Raw genomic sequence first — 19,036 nt, 5'->3', positions numbered from 1 at the left:
CACTGCAGCTGAACCGTGAAAAGGTGACCCCAGTCCCTGGTGCAATGGAAACCTGCTTCCCAGGGAGACCCTTGGAGCACCAGGGAACCTTTGCACTTTACCTCTGTACAGAAGGGCGTAAGCTGGGGATGCACCACAGGCTGAACATACATGTGAAAGGTGGATTCAATCTCCATCGTCCTGCCATTCAGCTTCAGGATAGGGAATTCGATGATTTCCTGAATAGTGCAAAAAGAAAAGCAGTTGTTCATTTAAAATAAACAAAGAATGAAGCTAGAAATTATCCCTTTTAGCAAGGTGGCTGTAAAAAGAAGGGCCCGATAGTCCCAAACAAAAATAAGCCCAACACAAAGCTCTGCAAAAGTGGGAAGGTGGTGCTGCAGCACAGAGCACATCCAACACCTCAGGCACAGAGCAGGATGGTGCTGATGCTCATCACAGCCAGGATGGCAGCAAGGAGGTCTCTGTGCCCAGCACTGCAGCTGCACACAGCCCTGCCTAAGCTGCACCTAAGGAAGACGGTCTCTCACCACCCACGTGCTACCCATGGAACACGGAGATGTACCTGCAATGGGCTCAAGTCTGTTTGGCAAGGGCTGAGCCCTCCCCAAGACCAGTCCCATCCTTTCCACCCCACCATCCTTTTGGAGGACACCATCAGACAGACAACAGGGACTACTGCATGAAGCACCTCCTCCTCTGGAGAGGCTGAGGAGCACTGCCCTCCTCCAACAGACTGAGGAGCCATTCCTATGGGATACAGCACAGTAGCAAGCCCTGCTTCATTTTCCTCTTTGTAGCCAATTTATGCTGATAGGGAAATAAAAACGTTCCTTCATCAGAAGAATGTTCAATTATTTGAATAATCAGCAATCAAAAATTTACATGGACCTGTTAATAAAAAGTTTAAACAAATCCAGTTGCGATGGATTTCTCAATTATTAAAAAATATACATGAAATTAAAAAAGCTGCCCACTGAATAAAAGCGATAAAATCCTTTGTGTTCACCCCCCTCCTTCTCCATTCCCTTTCTTCCTTCCAGTTTAATGTAAGAGGAGAAGTGACAATTTGTTTGGTGTCTTTAAAGAATAATTTGTCTATGTTATTTAATAGAGATCCATGGCACCAAGGTTCTGGAGTGCAAATGAGGCTGCTGAGTGATATCCATGCAACAAGCCTCTCAAATCACTTCTGGAGAGAAACAGAGAGAGGGAGAGAGAATAAAAAAAATATTGCTTTTTAATATTCAAAAACAGTTTGCAAAATTTAATCAAAGCAGAGCAAAAGCTAACATTTTTACCACTTTGACATTTTTATTAGCGCTTTCATAAATTTTTAAAACATGAATGGAATTAGTTTAACAACAAAAAAAAAACTGCCTGAAAACATCTGGAAGAGACAAATAAGAAATAATAAAAAATGAAAAAAAAATCCAACTCCTGTGAGTAAAATTAGCATGTGAAAAATGCAGCCACTGCAGAGGAACTAACACACTTTTTTGGACCCTGGCTGCAACCCTCATGACCTGGAGGCAGAAATTATCGTGAGGTTATACATGTGAGCTGGTGACATCACCACCCCACTAGGCAGCAGGAGGGCAAGAAGCTGGGTGGGTAAATGGAAATAACAGACAATTTAAATAGCCAGGAGGAACACCCAATTTCCATGGTGGACAGAGCCTGTAGATGCAGGAGAGCAGCTCTCCTGGTGCAACAGGCACACAGCCCAGACCAGGGCACGTGGGGAACATGTGCTGCTGATATGGAAAATTAGGGAAAAAAATTAAAATAAAATAAAGTGTTAATAATGTTAAGTGCCCAGGTGCAGACACAGAGCAGTGGAACAGCAGAGGATGCAGGGCTTAACTGTTTCCCCATGGTCATCTGTGCCACACTCCATGTGTGCCACGTGGGCTAAAGCAGAGCAGATGGTTGGGCACATCCTTCCCCACAGCTGTACCACCCCACTGGGAGTCACCAAGTTTCCCCAGGAAAGAGAGGAAACTCAATCCAGGGGCTGGAAGGGGAGGAGAAGACACGTGCAAAACACCTGAGCATCACCCAGACTGCCTGTTGTGGTGCAGAGAAACGCACCAGCTTCAGCCACCCAGGAGGACCCATGGAAACACGAGAAAGTAAGGAATGCTGGACACAGCTGATCCTCCCTTCAGAATGGCTACCACAGATAGGCTCTGAAAGCAGCAAATTTCTGTTCTGAAGGAAAACAGACTGCAAAGTTTGAAGCTAACGGACAGGCTGTCATAACAGAGCCACACTTAACCCCAGGATAACACTGTGGCATCTTTCAAATCGGGCTGGGGCGTCTCACTGCCCCCTAGGTCTGCATCCCACCCAGCGGGTGACCATGGAAGCAGGCAAGCCCAATGGCAGGGCAAGATGAGCATTTCCCCTTCCAGAGGGAGACACACACCGGCTGGATTTCACAGCAGGGCTGCGCTGCAATGCCGGGATAGGTCCTAAGGGACCAGAAACATCCTCAGGGGTCATCAAGTGGCTGGATGCAAAGCGAGACTGAAAGACAGCCCTGCTGCTGATCTGATACACAAAGGCGTTGCTGGCCTCCCAGTACCAAAGGCAAAAAGCACTTCCAGGAGGGTCGGATTAAGACAGACGGAGGAAATAAAAAGCCATACTAAAAAACTGTGGAAAATTTAACAATATCCAGAATTACTGCGGGTCTTTAGGAGGTGCATGGCCAGGAGTAGGGGTGGAACCCCAGAGGCGACTTGGGCGTCTTAAGAGAAAGAGCACCCACTTTTTTGGGCTTATTTGGTCAGTTTTGGAAGCAAGTGGTAAAGAACCTTTCCCAAAAGGCTGTTTATCTGCACGCTTCCTATAGCGGAGATTTTTCCAGTCTCTGGCAGTGTTTGCTCCACTGGTATCTAAGGCAACAGATACCAGCCCCATGAAATCAGCCCCACTCCTCACTAACGATGTTAGCCAGTCCTGCAATGAAATTTAACCTGTGACACTGCTGTACTTTTCATTTAAACTTTCATTTGGAGAGAAGCAGTGTTTGGAGACCCTGCAGTTTGTCCTGCTAATAAAGACAAGTGTTGGGACCTTTAAAGGTGCCATTCATCTTTTGCCTTTATTAAATTCAATTTTCTTAAGCCCATGATACATCATGAAATTAAGAGTTGACATTCCTGCAGAAACAAAAATATCTATCAAACATAAACAGAAAGGGGGGAGAAAAGAGACCTCTATTACCAAGAATTTATGGCTTAAAGTTGATCTGTTTCCACTTTTTTTTCCTCTCTCTTTTTTTTTTTTTACAAGCATATGGTTTGTTTTAGATATCCGAAATGTTATTACAGATCTAGAATTTCATTAGTAATTATTATGAAATGGTGAGCACTTAGACACTCACACACACAACCCCCCAGCAGACTGTGACGCAGGAAGGCAGCCGGGTGCTCTCTCACGTTTCACAGCAGCCCAGTGAGCTCAACATGCTCAGCTCCATCTCCACCATTCAAGGACCTTCACTGCTTCCTCCCAGAAGGGAAAGGTGGAGGAAAAGAGGCACGAGGGAGTTAAGAGGAGAGCTTCACTGACACTTCCTTTCTTTTATCTGAACCTGATCATCCATAGGTGTTACCTTGAGATCCTCACCCAGCTCCACTCCAACACTGAGTACACGTCCTAACTTCGGCAGTGATTTGTGCCAGCAGCATTTGGGGCTTCTAAGTCTTCCCCCTGACCCACCCCCAGCTTACAGCACAACCAGAAGTTATGGATGTGCTAAAATAATGCTGAGGGTGTCCAGAGGCTGCAAATAGCCGCAAGCTACCAGAAGAACAAATGTACTCATTTGAATTTTGCGAGCACTGCAATTAGGTATTTTATTTAGCACTGCAAAGTAACTTGAAAGGAAATCCAGGATTCAAACCACCACCAATAAATAAGCGGCTTTTTATTTTCCTTTCATTGTCATGAAAAGTTGAACATGTTTTCTGTTGAGAAATTCTGCACGAGGCTCCCAATTACAGGCATTTGCATTTATATTGTTGGAACACAGAGCTTCTAAAATCAATATTAACACGCTTAAAGAAAAAGGCATCGGCACCCTGTCCCTCCCCTCAGCTGCGCCCCCAAACACAGTAACAATAGGAACCTACAGAGCCAGAGGCTTATACATATCCAGGTCCACTCTCTTTACAACAATCTTGCATTTACGATTTCATGGTCCTTCAAGCAAATCTATGTGACAGCTTCCTTCAGAATTTTTGCCTTTTCTAAAAACAAAAACAAGAGTTCCAGGTGAAAGCCTCTCGTGCAACCTGGCCAGTGGGCTGAGTAGCAGCAGGAGGCTGCAGGGTAACTGTGGAATGGCTAGGGACTTTCCTTTAAGAGGGATTTGAAAAATTCATAAGGGCATGTGAAAGCACTGCTATAAACCCAACCTTTCCTTACCCACTCGTCCTAAATGAAACTCCCCTCCCTTTAACACCAGAGCAGGGATGCACCAATTCAACCTTCTTGATCTTCTTGCTAATAAAAGAAATGAAGAAGAACAAAACTATACTTGCTAAACAATTTCCTGTCAGAGAAGAAAGCACCTGAAATTACACTAATTCCCACAGAGGAATCTTTTTGCTTATCCTTTTGGATCTGGATAGCACTCACATCATTAGACAGAAAGAATAAAGTGCCCAGCAAGAGCTTCCCAGCTCTCAAAACCTTCTAATACAGAAGCCTATGTATAAAGTGGCCAGGCCACTCTTCAGGACACTGGGTTACATATTTGAGGAAGGCCGTATGGCCTATTCAGTTCAAAAACTACGAGAGAATAATTTATCCCTCACTCTAACCGCCATGTGAAGAAGTTTAATAAACACAGGAATAAAAGATGCCCATAAAAATCAGAGCTGACTGTTCAAAATGCAATAAAAGCAAGCAGAGGCTGTTGAGAGAAACGGATTTTGTCTGATAAGGAAAAGCATAAAACTTCCTACTGAAAGAACCCTTTACATCTTCAGAAAAAGGTAAGGGCAGAAGAGGCAAGGGAGCGTCTGTGCAGGGGCAGAGCCTTAGCACCAGCTCATTTTGTTCAGGGATGCTTCCCCCCACCAAAGAAAAAGTCATTTTATGCACAAGGAGCTTATTTCTTAAACAAACACTCGTGTTTTTGATTTACACCACGGGCTGCTCCTAAATAATTTATGGCGGGTTAAATTTATTGCATAGCCCTGGCCGGCTGCAAATTCGAATTGCCAAATAATTAGATTTTAGGGCAATGCTTATAAATTATCCGCCGATTTGTCCGGACTTGTTTGTCAGTTGCTTTGTGCTTCGGGTCATCTTTGGCATTTCGCTGTTTGTGTTTTAATTGCTGATTTACACTTTGACAGATGAGAGTTGATGCCTCCAAGATCGGGGAGGGGGCGGGGGGTTGAAGAGCAGGAAGAATCAGAGCTTTTAAAGCCTTGTGATTTTCCTTTTTTTCCAAGGCAATTAAAATCGAAAAGGGACATAGTAAGGACAGCACTAGCCTAACAGATCTGCCTCCCCAGTTTCCATCCTCTGCCTTAATTATTATTTTAACTAAAGCCGTTTCCAAGTGAGCAGCCTTGCACTGGCCCTCAGGGGCAGTAACCAAGATGACCTCATAGGTCTTTTCCCCACTTCAAAATTTTTATTAAACTAACCAAAACAAGTACCATAAAGGCAACACCTCTGCAGTGGGGGACAGCAGGACTTCTGCTGAATCAGGGCTCTGCTGGCTTTCCAAAGGATGCTTGTCTGCACACGCAGCGCAGAGCCTTTCAGCACTTTGGTCTTGGGGAAGTTACTCTCTGTACTGATTGATCCTGTCAAAAGGTCTTTGGGGAAGCAGCTGACCTCCAAATTTCCTTTTCCATCACTGCTTAGCTTAAAATGCGCGTATGCACACATCTAATAATTTAATACATTTAAACAACTATTATCTCCCAGAAAAGTGTGAAGGGAAATACAAAACACAAGTCAAAAAACAAAACACAACGGGACTGGCAGGAATATGGAAAATATGGCAGATCTTATCACAAAACACTGGGATAAGATGATGTGAAGAAACATTCTGCTGCCTGAACATTGAATATCCAGTGTTTCTTCCTCCCTCTGCTCCCAGGTGAACCTCACTGCCTACCCCCAACACTCAGGCACTGAAGCCCAAAGGCTGGATTTCCTCAGAGATAAAATCTAAGTAGCATTTTGGGCTCTGCATTGGCATCAAACGTGGCTCTTATTTCCTAGTGCTTTCTTACTACTTTAAGGGTGAGGGACCATTTCTCTTTCTTTAATAGAAGCTGAAATCCCCATCTAATCACATGCCTCCAGGAGCCTCAGCTTTAAAAGAGACATCTAGTCCATGCACCTGCCCGAGGGCAGCATCATCACCCCCTAAATAATTTCTGACTTTGTCTAGGCTGTTTTTACCGACTCCAATAAGAGAGACTCACACACTCCCCAGGCACTCTATCCTCCTGTTTCATTAGTCTTATCATTGGAAAGTTTTTCCTAATGTCTAATCCAAATTTCCCTTGCTGTTGTTTAAATTCCTGACTGCTCTTCCTACCCACAGCAGACACAGGCCAGAACACTCTCTTTCTCATTTTTGCAACAGAAGACCTCATTTTACATACCCTCTTGTCACTGCACTAAACACAACCCCAATGCCATCCAGCCTGCACTCACAGTTATGTTTTGCAGACCCCTGGTCACACTCACTGATTCTCTTCACCCTCTCAAAATAGTAACTTTTTTTTTCTTTTAGAGCATGGAATGCCAAGTGAAGCACTTCCTCAGCTGAGTTCCCTCCTTACAGGGCCAAGAAAAGGAGGATCCACATGTTTCACAAATGACATTTTTCCCCTAAATTTACCCCTGTGGTACCTGGGACTTATTTCATGCTTGCCATTATACCTGAAATCTTGACAGTTGGCTCACAACCCTTGTCCTGCCATCCTGAACAAAATTTTCGGTAGTCATTTCCTCCCAGGCTGGTTCCTGCCTCTCACCTCCAGCATCATCTCTCCCTGTCAAAACCCACTAAGCTATTTTGATCTTTCCAGCAGGACCCAGACATCAAGAATAAGGCAGAACCTCCTTCCTCTTTTCACACCTGGGATGAGAAATATAGACCAACAGACATCAACACTTCAACTTGTTTCTTCAAGCACTATTGACATATATTTAACGACCCAGAACATGTCTACTGACATAGCCAACAACAATTTAAGCTTGACAATTTGGGGGAAGCTTAGTACTCAAACCAGGTTAAAAACAGCACACACACATTTCCAAGTGCTACCTTTCCATTGCAAGATGACAACCATGCTATATCCTTTTTCATATCTGCTCCTTTCTACCGCCTGTGCAGTCCCTGTTGCAGAATTATCAAATCACTTCAAGACCCAACCTCTTCACCTGATATCGAGCAGCACAAATGATCAATGTTCCCAGCAACACTAAAACATCTGGGATAGGTAGAAAGGGCACGCTAGTGCATGTAAATGAACACCCAGGGTTTTACAGACATCGCAACTAGCTGCTGGTGGCAGCGCATTTCTGCCTGACAGAGAGGAACTAAATAACGTATCCAAGAGTTATTTTGCCAGTTAACAAGTGCACAGACCAACAAAGACAACACAGGGATGGTTGCACAGTAAGCTTGGCACAAAGGGGAAAAAGCCCACAAGATTTAGTCATGTCTTGTGCCTTTCTCACCAAAAGAGCTGAGCTGCACTGCTTCTTTATCAGGAAGGTTTTGTTCAAAGCTAAGACAAGACAACTTCAATGCAGCAAAGACCATTCCCCAGGTCCCACAGCAGCCTGAAAAGCAACATCCCTGTGTACCAGTAGATAGATGCCACATTATGGAACACTGCCTAGTTTTAAAATATCATGCTGGGAGGGATGCAAAATACTCCCTGCGCCTCAGAGGTTGTGAAAGAGCAGCAGGCACCCACTGATCATCGACGACAGCACAGGGTCATGCACACATCAGGACTGGCACAGCAAACTACAAACCTGTGGCACCCGTCCCCTTCACTTGAGAAATGCTCCTGGTGTGAGCATTTCCAGCAGCACACGCTGCCCTCATCAGCAGCTTTACAAAGAGATGAACAAACCTTTAAGCATGATCCAGCGGACTTGCACATTCCTGAGCTAGCCTGGATCTTTTCTTTTCAAGGGTGACTGCCGCTCAACTACTTTCTGCTGTAACAACAAGTCTACTTAACTTTGCAACTTGTCACCTAAACGATGTGTAATGTTTGCACAGCTAAGGATACAGTGTTCAGGCAGCACAGGTGGGGAATTGCACGCCAGGATGCATAACTGATGTGGGGTCTCCACATGCTGCGAGGGAAAGGGCAACATGACTGATTGCTTTAAAGTAGTCATCTCATCGGCCTGTCAATAACCAGCCAAAAGCTGAGTAGGTTGGGTCAGGTTAGGACTGCAGCAACTGGCCACCCCAGTGCCTTGGTATTTTAGTCTTGTTGCTATAATAATGCCGGGTTTATATCTTTAAATAAGAGATTGCTTTGAATTTCTTTTCATACATCAGATGTCTTGCCTGGTGGTCTCGTGGCTGTGCTCTCCAGGAGATTTGGGTTCAGTAACTGTTCATGTTCCCTAGCTCATCGGGTTTTATACAAATACAGCTAATTCTGTTGCCTGAAGTCATAACCCGCCCTGTCAGACTCACACGGGTCACAGCAAGGTTGTCCCCACTTACTGGGAGAATGAGGGAGGTCTCCAAGGCAAAGTGAATGCAGGTCTGAGACACCAGGTGCGGTGTAACCCTCAAAAGCTACAAGGCCTCAAAAAGGTTTTTCAAAAACTTAATGCAAACAGAAAAATCCATCTGGAAAGGCTTTTATATGAACTATTTCCTGCCACTCCAGGAACTTAAAGCATTCTGATGTAAGAAGAGTGGCATAACAACAGCCATAATTGGCAAAGAGATGATAAAATACATATATATATTTGCTTTAAGTAAAAAGAAAAAAAGACTTTTAAGTCACTGTGTTACATGCATTTTAATGGTATTTTGCTAGAAACAGCATTGTAAGAAGCTGAATTAAGAACTAGGTAATTAAAACTACACTCAAGCCTAAGCTGCATGAATATCGGTAATTGCAGATTAATATTCCACTGTAATACTTATGGCTGAGTTAAAGTTGCCATGGGAAACAAGCCTGAATTTCTTCACTTTTCAGCAACTCATGATCACCTTCAATAAAGGTTTTGGCAGGTGATTTCTAGTGCATTGAGCTTAACAGCCACACAAAAATGGTATGAGAAGAAAGCTGCTATGTGGGGATGTCCAGATAGAACAGACAGGCACATGTCCTTTATCTGCCTCTGGGTAGGATTGTGACCACGTCTGTTACTGTGGGAGACACCTTCTGCATTCCCATCCCGGCCTTCAGCTAGGAATGACTTGACGCAGGCTCTGCAGGAAACCACATGGAAGGCATGCAGAAGGTACCTTGCAGCCTGCTTCCCAGCAGACCAGCAGTCTCTCCATCACCTCCTCCTGCAGCAAGTTTGTGATTTCAGGGACGTATTCCTCCTACAAAGTAGCGTCGGATACGGCTCCCAAGGCAGCTTCCCTATCATCTATCTAGTCACCCCGCGCAGAGAGCCCGGCAGGGACTGCACATCTGTTGCTATGGCCTAAATTTGGTGGGAATCAACATCCATTCCCCTCACAAGGTCAGTCTATAAATCACAGTATCTCAGGAACAGAGACACAGGATTCAGTTGTCCCTGCCATGGGAACAAGACCACAGGTAGAGCAGTACAGGCAGGGATCATCACAGCCACTCCAGCTGCACCTGCCCGTGACTGCGGGCTGGAACTGCAGGACAGATGTTCAGGGGAAAACCCCTGCAATGCTCAAGGAAACAAAGACTGGACATGCTTTAACCTTCTCCTGCATTTGTACTTAATATTATCTTACAGAAACACTGGCTTCCATTTGTTAATGCACTTTTGCCAGTCATGAAATGTACTCTGATCATCCAGATTTGTTTGTACACTTAAAAGTAACTTAGTAACTGAACATATGCTTAGTCACAGTCTCAGTGTTTACAGTTTTATGTTGAAATGGTGAGTGATGTTTTGTATTTATTAGTATGTCCAGTTTCATCTGACAGCAATTAGAATTACAAATTCTCCCAAAATAACAATCAAAATGCAAGCTGAACAAATTTGAAATATGTAGGATAAACTAAAGAAAAATATCAAGATACTTTTGTATTTAAAATGCACTGTTTAAGAGAACACAGAAAGTACTGTCTGTAAACAATTTGTTCTTCTGCCTCTGGTCACAACCTTCTTTGGCAATGAGAAGATCTGAACACTTCATATTTTCCTTTTACAGAGAGTTTGAAAGGCAAATTTCTGATTCCCAACTGATTATCAAATTTGAGTGAATCCTAGACACTGAACGCAAGTACCTGAAAAAATTGACATGAGAAAAAGCAACTTCATCATTACCAAAAGTTCATTTAGCAGTTTAGCAACTCCTGGATCCAGCTCCTTCCTCCAGGTCAGGGGTCTGATGCTCTTTTACACTTCCAGGCAGCAGACATACAAAGCTTGTATTTTATTTGATTTTCATTTAAGTGGTTTTACTAGATTATAGTAGAGATTAACATCCTATATAGAAGGCTAATTTCAAAATCATCTTTGAATAGACCTGATCTCTACCTTCGGACTTTTTTTATTAAAAAAAAAACCAACCACCTCTTTTCATCCACTCTGCTGAAGTTGAAGGCAAGGTACTTGGCTTGCTGACCGAAAGAGGCACACCCTCTTACTGCATTAATAAAACAAGGTTACAGGCAGCCATGGATCTGAGCCTGTGGAGCTGCTTAATACAGTCACTGAAAGCACTGACCACCATAAACACTGATGTATACAAGGACAAAGGGACAAAAGAGCAAGATGCTCACTTATTAATGCATCTTCTCATGAAGCTAAAGCATCATATGTACCCAGCTCTATGGGCTGACAGTGTATAAAAGCAGAAGATACTTATAAACTCTTAGCAGACAGTAAAGGAGAAAACTCAGAGCTGAAAAATGAAGCACACCAGCACCACCATGGTTCAGGGTCCACTGACTCTGCACAATGACAGCTCCCACCTGACCCCACTGGGCTCTGGATCACATTCCAAAGGCACAAGGTAAGCTTTAAAGACATGCAAGGGGTCAGCCATAAACATCTCTTACTACCAACCTCTAATGACCTCTGGCTGGCTAAAACACTATATGACACAAGACTGTGCAGTTAGTCCCACCCTCCCCACTTCTCTTCTCTCTGGCGTGGTCCAATTATTCATAAATACATGCCAAAAGCCAACACAGCCAAGTGGTTTCTATGTGTATAAACCTGCACTTTGATTTAGGAGTGTATCTGCTGAAAGCTGTCACAAGGGCTGCAAGGATGCTCCCATTCCTTTGTGGGTGTAGGGCAGGGAACATGAAGGCCCCTCGATGCCTGACCCAGGAGCGGTGAAGCAGAGGGCAGTGGCCACAAGGCACTGCCAGCAGTCCCAGCCACTGGAGCCACAATGCAGACAGCTTCCCAGGGGAATACCACCATCCTTGACCCTCCTTGATCCCCATTACAGAGGCCATACCACGAGACCTCAGAGAGATTGGGCAGTGTGAAAGGGAATGGAAATGAAGGCGTCTTCAGGGCTCACCGCTGAGCATGAAGGACTTCCCCAGGGATAAAGCCAGTGAGAGTGCCGGTTGCAGAAGAGCATGAGTAAATACAGCAGGAGGGGGAGCAGATGTGGCAGTCACACATCTTAGTGTAGATAAAAAGATAGCTCTTTCAGTAGTTTCTTGTAAGAAGCCAGAATATTTAGAAGAGCAGTTAGTGAAAAATGTGAAGTGTGCTGCATGGTGGCAAGTGCACTCTGCAAGACTTTTAGGCTGAGCTGGCTAAATTTACAGCTATGCCTACCCACTTAAAGTAACCTGAATCACAGCTTAGCTTAACTCTGTACATGCAGCTTCCTCATCAAATTCCAATGCATTTGAATTTCATTGTATCTAGACTTCTATTTTGCAGGTATTAAAAGCAGAAAAATTAGCGGGATCACAGTGAAGATCAGCACCTCACCATCCCCAGCTCTCAGGTCAAAACCTCTAAAACCTGTCTGCCACTACGCCAGTGAAAGATCCTGCCAATAAAACCTTGCAGAAAACATCACTGAAATACATGGCACAGTTTGCTCACCATGACATACAGCCTACCAGTGAAGAGGACAAAAGCCATGATGGTCAGCAAAGAGATAAGAGGTAGATAGGAGCATCAACTAACATCTCATTTTATAAAGTTACCCAACTGGCAGGCACTTTCAGCCTTTCCAGCTACACTGAGCCCCATGTAGCAAAAGTAATTTCTTTATTTGTCAAACTAATTTGCTGGTGAGGCTGTGAGGGACTGACAGCCCTTTCCACACATTATATGATGCAGACAGGCACTGAACACAGCAGACTGGAAAAAAAAAAACACTGAAGAACATCTCTACCTTAAAGGTGCTATCTCACCAACAAAATATATAGCAGATCTGCATTGGCCCAGACCATTACTTTCCCTGGCAAGGACTTGGGGACAAAGCTCCTTAAAACAGTAGTAATCATATTCCACTCATGCTCCTTTTTACTGCCAGCTGTAAACTAGCTCCACATGCATCATGGTTTTGCATCAAAATGTGCACAGACCAAACCCATATCCAAAGGGACAAGGTAGATCCAATTTACAGCTTTGACAGGTCTGTGCACCCGAGGCGGAGCATCCAGGAAATAGCCTGACATCTCACTTGGAGAGCAGTTAAGACCCTGCTACCAGAACTGGATGCAGAGCCACAACAGCCTCCCACAAAGAGCCAGCAAAAGAGCTGGGAATTTGATGTCCATTTTTCAAGAAACATAAGAGGCAGGCGGCACTCACCAAGGCTCTACTGGGGAAGAGAGGAGTCAACTTCAATCCCAACTTGCAGCATCCCTTAGCTAGGACAAGCCCAAGGGAAACCACAGCTGCAGTGGGAAATGAATACACTGCATCGAGTCACTTCAGTAATGAGACACCACACTGAAAACTGCTTAAGCCTTTCATGGTTAAAACAAAGCAAAAGGAACTTATTCTAACCCACTGCAATAAATGCAGGACAATTGCTTGGCAGGGGGGGTAAGTTCAATTTAGACTCAAAAATTCTGTTTGTTCACTATCAACCCAATATTAGGGTTTTTTTCTATTTAGTACAGTTTTCCAATTTGAATGGAAAACCTAGGCTCATCCTGCTGACAACTGAAAATATATTTACTAATATGGTCTACACTACTATGGAAGAACTGCCTGCAAAAAAACCTCTGTACTTCATCTGGATCTCTGTATGTCTCAAGTGGCAGAGCACTGGAAGCTCTCTCTGAAGGTGAACTCTTCCTGTCTCATCACACTCCAGAGTTAACACCCAGGCAAGATATCTGATCTCACTGAAATTATCTACAAACACCATTATGTTGCACATATTCCTATAATTCAAAATATTCTCTTCCTAAAGCTGTTCACTACAAACAGCCAGTTTCCTTGCAGAATCAAACAAGGCTGCCATCTTCTAATGCAAGTTCCCAGCCAGAAATTTTTAGAGCCTCCCCAATTAAGACAGATGACAATTATACATGACCTAAAGATGTTTTCGATAACACATGAATTGTGACTTCCTTGATGGAAATCAGCCTCCTTCATTCATTCCCACCAAACAGTCTGGCAAGAGTCCTGGAGAACCAGCAACAGAAGGTGGGACAAACCAGAAAAAATGAGTGAGCCAGCACTGTGCTTTTTCCTTTTACCTCTCAGAACATGAGTAGCAACTTGCAAGGGGATAATTAACAGGACTATTTACCTGAGGATGAATCTGTGGTTTATCACACGTAGCCTCAAAATCCAGCACTAAGAAGTAGTGATATCTCTGTGGAGGGAAGGATGACATTGCTGCCATGGAAGCTCCAAAGCCGTGGGACGCCAGTTTCCTGCTTACGATGGAGCTGTACCCTTTGAGAACACCAGCCAGGAGGGGGGACACAGCTTGTCTTGCCCTTGAAAGTAAGTTTTGGGAAAACTTTGCTGCTCCAGTATGGAGGAATGCTATCATTGAACATCCAGAGGCATCTGAAACTGAAGAGAGACTCACGTTACTCATGTACACATACATCTCATCTCTCCTAGTATCTGCTCACTGTCCTCCTCTGACAGGGATTTCCTCTGTGCTTCCCAGTGGAGGTTCCAGCATTGCAAACCTGAAATAACACAGTAACCTGCTCTAAGCACAACAGATGACATTTGGACTGAGCTTAGGGTGTCCAGAATCACAGGTAACTGAAAATTAACTTCTGCAAATGGCTCTAAACTAAGAACTATGAGACACACAACAGTCATGGTTCCAGGAACCAGATCACACCTGACTACTGAACCTTATCACAGCAGAACACAGCAAAAAACAATTAAAACACAGAAAATCTAAGTCCCATTGAAATTACTGAGGAGGCCTTTCATCTTTTCATATACAATGCAGTGTCTGATACATGGCAGGAATTAAATACAGCAATACACATATCAACACTACAACCCATCCAAACAGCTTGGTCCTGAAACACCTGTCAGCTGCACCAAAACATCCCACTTCTATTACAAATCCAAGTGTCTGGTAGCTGGATGCTCTTACCCAGGGGAAGTTCTGATTTGCTCTGTGTATGAGGTTTCTCAGAGATGTGAATTTAGTTCTGCACTCCATCTCTTCCTTATTTCTCAGAGGAAAATATCAGGTCAACTAACCACATCCAGGGACTGCAAAAACTGTAAAATGCAAGCATGACTCTACAGGTTACAGTCTCCCTCTCGGAAAAATACCTCACTCAGCCATCACCTTTTGATATTTCTATTTAAATGCTATTTAATAAATTACATTATCTATACGAGGCTATCTGTATTTCCCCTTCTACTCTTTTTCTTTTAAAACTTTGCAAGAAAAACTTGCCAGGACTGTCACTATCCAAGGCAGGTCGGACTCAGGGCTGTTAACAGATCTCTAGGGAGGAAGTTCAAGCCCAACCCATGGTGTTACATAGATGGGTACAGTGACTGATAGCGAAACAAGCTAATTGCAACAGCTCAATCCTCTTGAACAAGGATATGTTGTGTATGCATATATGTCTGTGTGTGTATATATATTAACACACATACACACACATCTCACCACACAGATATTTAAATTTATCCCCGCAGTTGGTCCCACTGCTCGTGGCTCTGGGAAGAGCTCCATGCCACCACATGCCACCCACATGCCCTTTTCCTGAGCCTGGTCTCCCCACACCTGTGCTGGCTTTTTGCTCTGCCGTGAAGGGCTGCAAGTGCCCACCACAAGGCATGGAGACAAAACAGGCACGGCAAAAAGGGGACTCACCACTCATGAACAAAGTCACTGTTTGCATAAAAGACAGCATTTGCTCTCTCCCATCCGTTAGTCCATCAGGTAAATAATGCACGTGCCAAAACACACACTTAATGAGGTAAATAATATGCCTTGAATAACAGCTAAATCTGTATTTACCTGCGAGACCACAGAAACTCAGAAGGACCAGATTAGGAGATAATTGCAGCTAAGCAGGTTGTGTGCTTCGAGTAAACACGCATTTGGTAACCTTCCCTTTCCAAGGTTTTGAGTGAAAGGCAAAAATCAAAGGAGCTGAGATGTTTAAGACCAAGCCAGTGCCCACACTGCCAATTCTATGGTGTATATGCATCCCTGCCTTAAGGCTTTCATGTTTTGGGGGGCTGCTTTCTTTATTAACGCAGTGTGCCAGGCAGCAGGTACCTGGACAACTGAAAACTCAAGCTGCAAAACTGAAACAAAGAGCCCAACGTGGCATTTATTTTAAAGGGGCTCAGTTCTACCAATTGCCTCTCCATCTACAGCTTTGGCTGTCATTCATAAATGCATTACTGCCAAATAGAAGTTAGTTATATTCACTTCTAACCTGTGCCAGATAAGAGATATTTAAGGTATACATGCTTTAAATCTTCAAGCTACTGGCTATGAATCTAAAGGCCCATCACAGTAAATATAGTATCTCAGATTAAAGCAGCTTGTAAGTTAGTTGCAGTAAAACCTGGTCTTTAGCCTACTGCATAAAGCAAAATACACAGTTGGAGTGGGGGAGGCAGGCATGCTCCAACCCCTATATCAAACACAGGCAATAAAACATACATTATCCACCCACCCACAGCAAGATCAATATTTCTCTAATGTATCTTAACTGGCAAGACCAGGGTTATCTGACACGGACCCCACGAATCTTCAGGCTGGGCTGCACCACACACTGTGGGGCAGAGATTCCCGAGCCACTGAGTCCACATAGCAAAGGTAAACCAGCCCTCTTGGCAGGATTCAGGCACGTCAGCAGGCAGACAGGGCAGCACCACTCCAGACCCCAGCAGGTCTGTGTCACACAGGTACCCTGCAGCAGCAGCAGAGGGAAATAACAGCCAACAGCCAGTGCCTGTTTACACTAACAACTTCTGCAGAGGTTCATGTCTAGCAACAGGATCAGGCTCCCCATCCTAAAAGCAGCCTCTCTCCCATGTAGCAGAGGGAGCAATGCTCTGAACAAAGGTGTGAGTGGGGTATAGTAGAGCGATTTCCCTACTCAGGCAGCATACAAATAAGGGCAACCCCACTGCAAACTCTGCACCTTCAGCCAAATGAAGTTTTAACGGCATGTTTACCCAGCCACTGCTCTGAGTGCCCTGGGAAGACCTCACATCATCTTCTTTGGCAAGGTCAGAGTGCCCCAGAGCACAAGATAGCTGGTGAGCAAACACACTTTATTAGAAGTCATGTAAAGCATTTATAATGCTTTTACTAGTGCTAGGACAATGCAAAGCACTAGTAATTATCTCGTATTTTTTCCAATAGACAACGATGCAAGCAAGGCAGCTTCAAAAATTAAAAAACCAGCTCTATCCATATAAATCCACATGTTCAGTGATTCCATTTCCAAACCTACATAAACCATCACATATATTTCTTATGCACACAGGATCAGATTATAATCTCAGACAGTGCAAGCTGTCACATCTGGCAGTCAACCCTACTAGGTTAATATTTCATATCACACAGCTCAAATTCCTCACACAGATACGTATAAGATGTAACGGGACCATGAACTGAGGTTAGACCTCAGGAATTATTTTGACAGATTGTACACAGACCTAGGAAAATGTGACAGCACTTTACATTTGCTGCACCCAGTAAGATGGGAAATGGCCACATGTGGTGGGCTTCAGCTGGAAGATAAAGTTTGTGTTCTGTACTGTATAACAGCTTGTGTTCCATGTGATAGTACTTTGTATAGTCACCATCTGTATTTTAAAAAATAATTAAAAAAAAAGAAAATTATTCTCTGGACATCAGCCGCAGGTACAATCCCAGGCTGACCACAGCTCTTGCTTCTTAGCAGTCCAGGCACATGGTACTAAAGCACAACAGTTTGATCACCAGCAAGTAAGCAAAGCCAAGTGCCAGCTGCAGCCACCAGCTTTGCCACTTTGCCAGGGGCCCCACTGAGTGTGAAGAGGAGAATCTGCACCGGCGGCTGCTGCACGCCAGGCTTCCTGCTGGGAGAGCTGCTTAGGGACAACCAAAGTGGCCAGGATCATGATAGGGGACTCCTGCCCCGTGAAGAATGCTGGTGACAAGAGCCAGCAGGGCATTGCAAGTGCTTTCCCCTGCCTGTAGGACAGCCTCAAAGCCACAGAGAGAGATGTGCACCACACAAGTTCCAGAGGATTCAAATTCATCAACAGCAACACAAATTAGCCTACAAACTTGAGTTTAATGGTTCTTTGCACATAACAGAAATATGAACTTTTTAGAACCACATCTAATTAAAATCACAGCTTGCCTTTAACCTCAAAATATTCCCCTTCACTGTCCAGTTTGATAAGATGAGTAGGGAGGGGGCAGGAAGACAACACATAACTGCAGGATGGAGGGGTGACCCAACAAATTACATGTTTTATCAGAGTCTTCACTTACATGTTAAATTACGTTGTTATGGCAATACAGGCCTCCACCATTTTACAAAATAAACAAACAAACAAACCAAAGCAAAATAACCCCCCCCCACTAATCTAAACAAGAAGACAAACTGAAATTAAAAAATAAAAGCAAACAAGCTCTGGGAGTAAAACACTTCAGTTTATTATTTGTGCAAAGCCTTAGTAGGGGCAGTTGTGCCTCCTGGCCTCCAACAGACAACTTAGCTCAATTCTAGAGCAACAAAACCAATCAAAAATGTAAGTCAGGTTTGTCTATTTTATTAAATTGTAAAAAGATAGGGTAATAGAGATGCTTTTGATAGAACAAAATTGCATACATTTAGCAACATCTGGAACACAGTATAACAAAAAAACGCAGGACTTCAATTTTGGTAGCTGTTCAAATGCATACTCAGAGGTCAAATGTGAGCCCATATTTCACTTGCGTGAAGATATAACTGAAGAACAATAGAGATAACTCAGATTTTTTTTTTAAATCAACCTTAACCTAAACCCAAATATTTCATTAGATGAACTACAGTCCAAAAATGACAGCACCTGGCTAGCCTGTGAGGCAGGAAACGAGAAACAAGACCAGCTTATCCACTCTCACCATCCAACCTTGCAAAAAAAAAATAAACACATAAAGTAAAACAAACAACAAAAGACAAAGCTTTTAGAACCATTTAATAAAGTAACACAATTTTAGACAGGTAAATCTGCATCTTTAATTTGTTAACCTCACAGCACCATCTCTTGAACATGAAAACAGTACAATTCCATGGCTGCACTCCCTTCACGTTTGGCTGGGTTTGTCTCCGGCACTGCTAGACAACCAAGCCTGTGTTTTGGAAAATTTGTAATGTAACTTTCCCAAGGCATTGCCACGTCATGCCTATAT

General features: G+C 43.7%; 1 protein-coding gene across 1 annotated transcript in view; it reads right to left on the bottom strand.

Moving 5' to 3' along the window:
* ERI3 (ERI1 exoribonuclease family member 3) overlaps positions 1-14,214 on the bottom strand; it is a 119,106-nt gene extending 104,892 nt beyond the window's left edge. Inside the window, exons 1-2 of the mRNA XM_008924355.4 lie at positions 13,943-14,214; positions 102-218 (exon numbers count right to left, since the gene is read on the bottom strand). Coding sequence (XP_008922603.1) covers positions 102-218; positions 13,943-14,191 — 366 coding nt within the window. The 5' untranslated portion in view covers positions 14,192-14,214. The remainder of the gene's footprint in view (positions 1-101; positions 219-13,942) is intronic.
* Positions 14,215-19,036: the final 4,822 nt, after the last annotated feature.

The sequence above is a fragment of the Manacus vitellinus genome, unplaced genomic scaffold, assembly GCF_001715985.3.
Source record: "Manacus vitellinus isolate BGI_N305 unplaced genomic scaffold, ASM171598v3 scaffold_21_pilon, whole genome shotgun sequence".
NCBI lineage: Eukaryota > Metazoa > Chordata > Aves > Passeriformes > Pipridae > Manacus > Manacus vitellinus.
The sequence above is the reverse complement of the archived record's forward strand: the minus strand, read 5'-3'. Positions and strand labels throughout refer to the sequence as shown.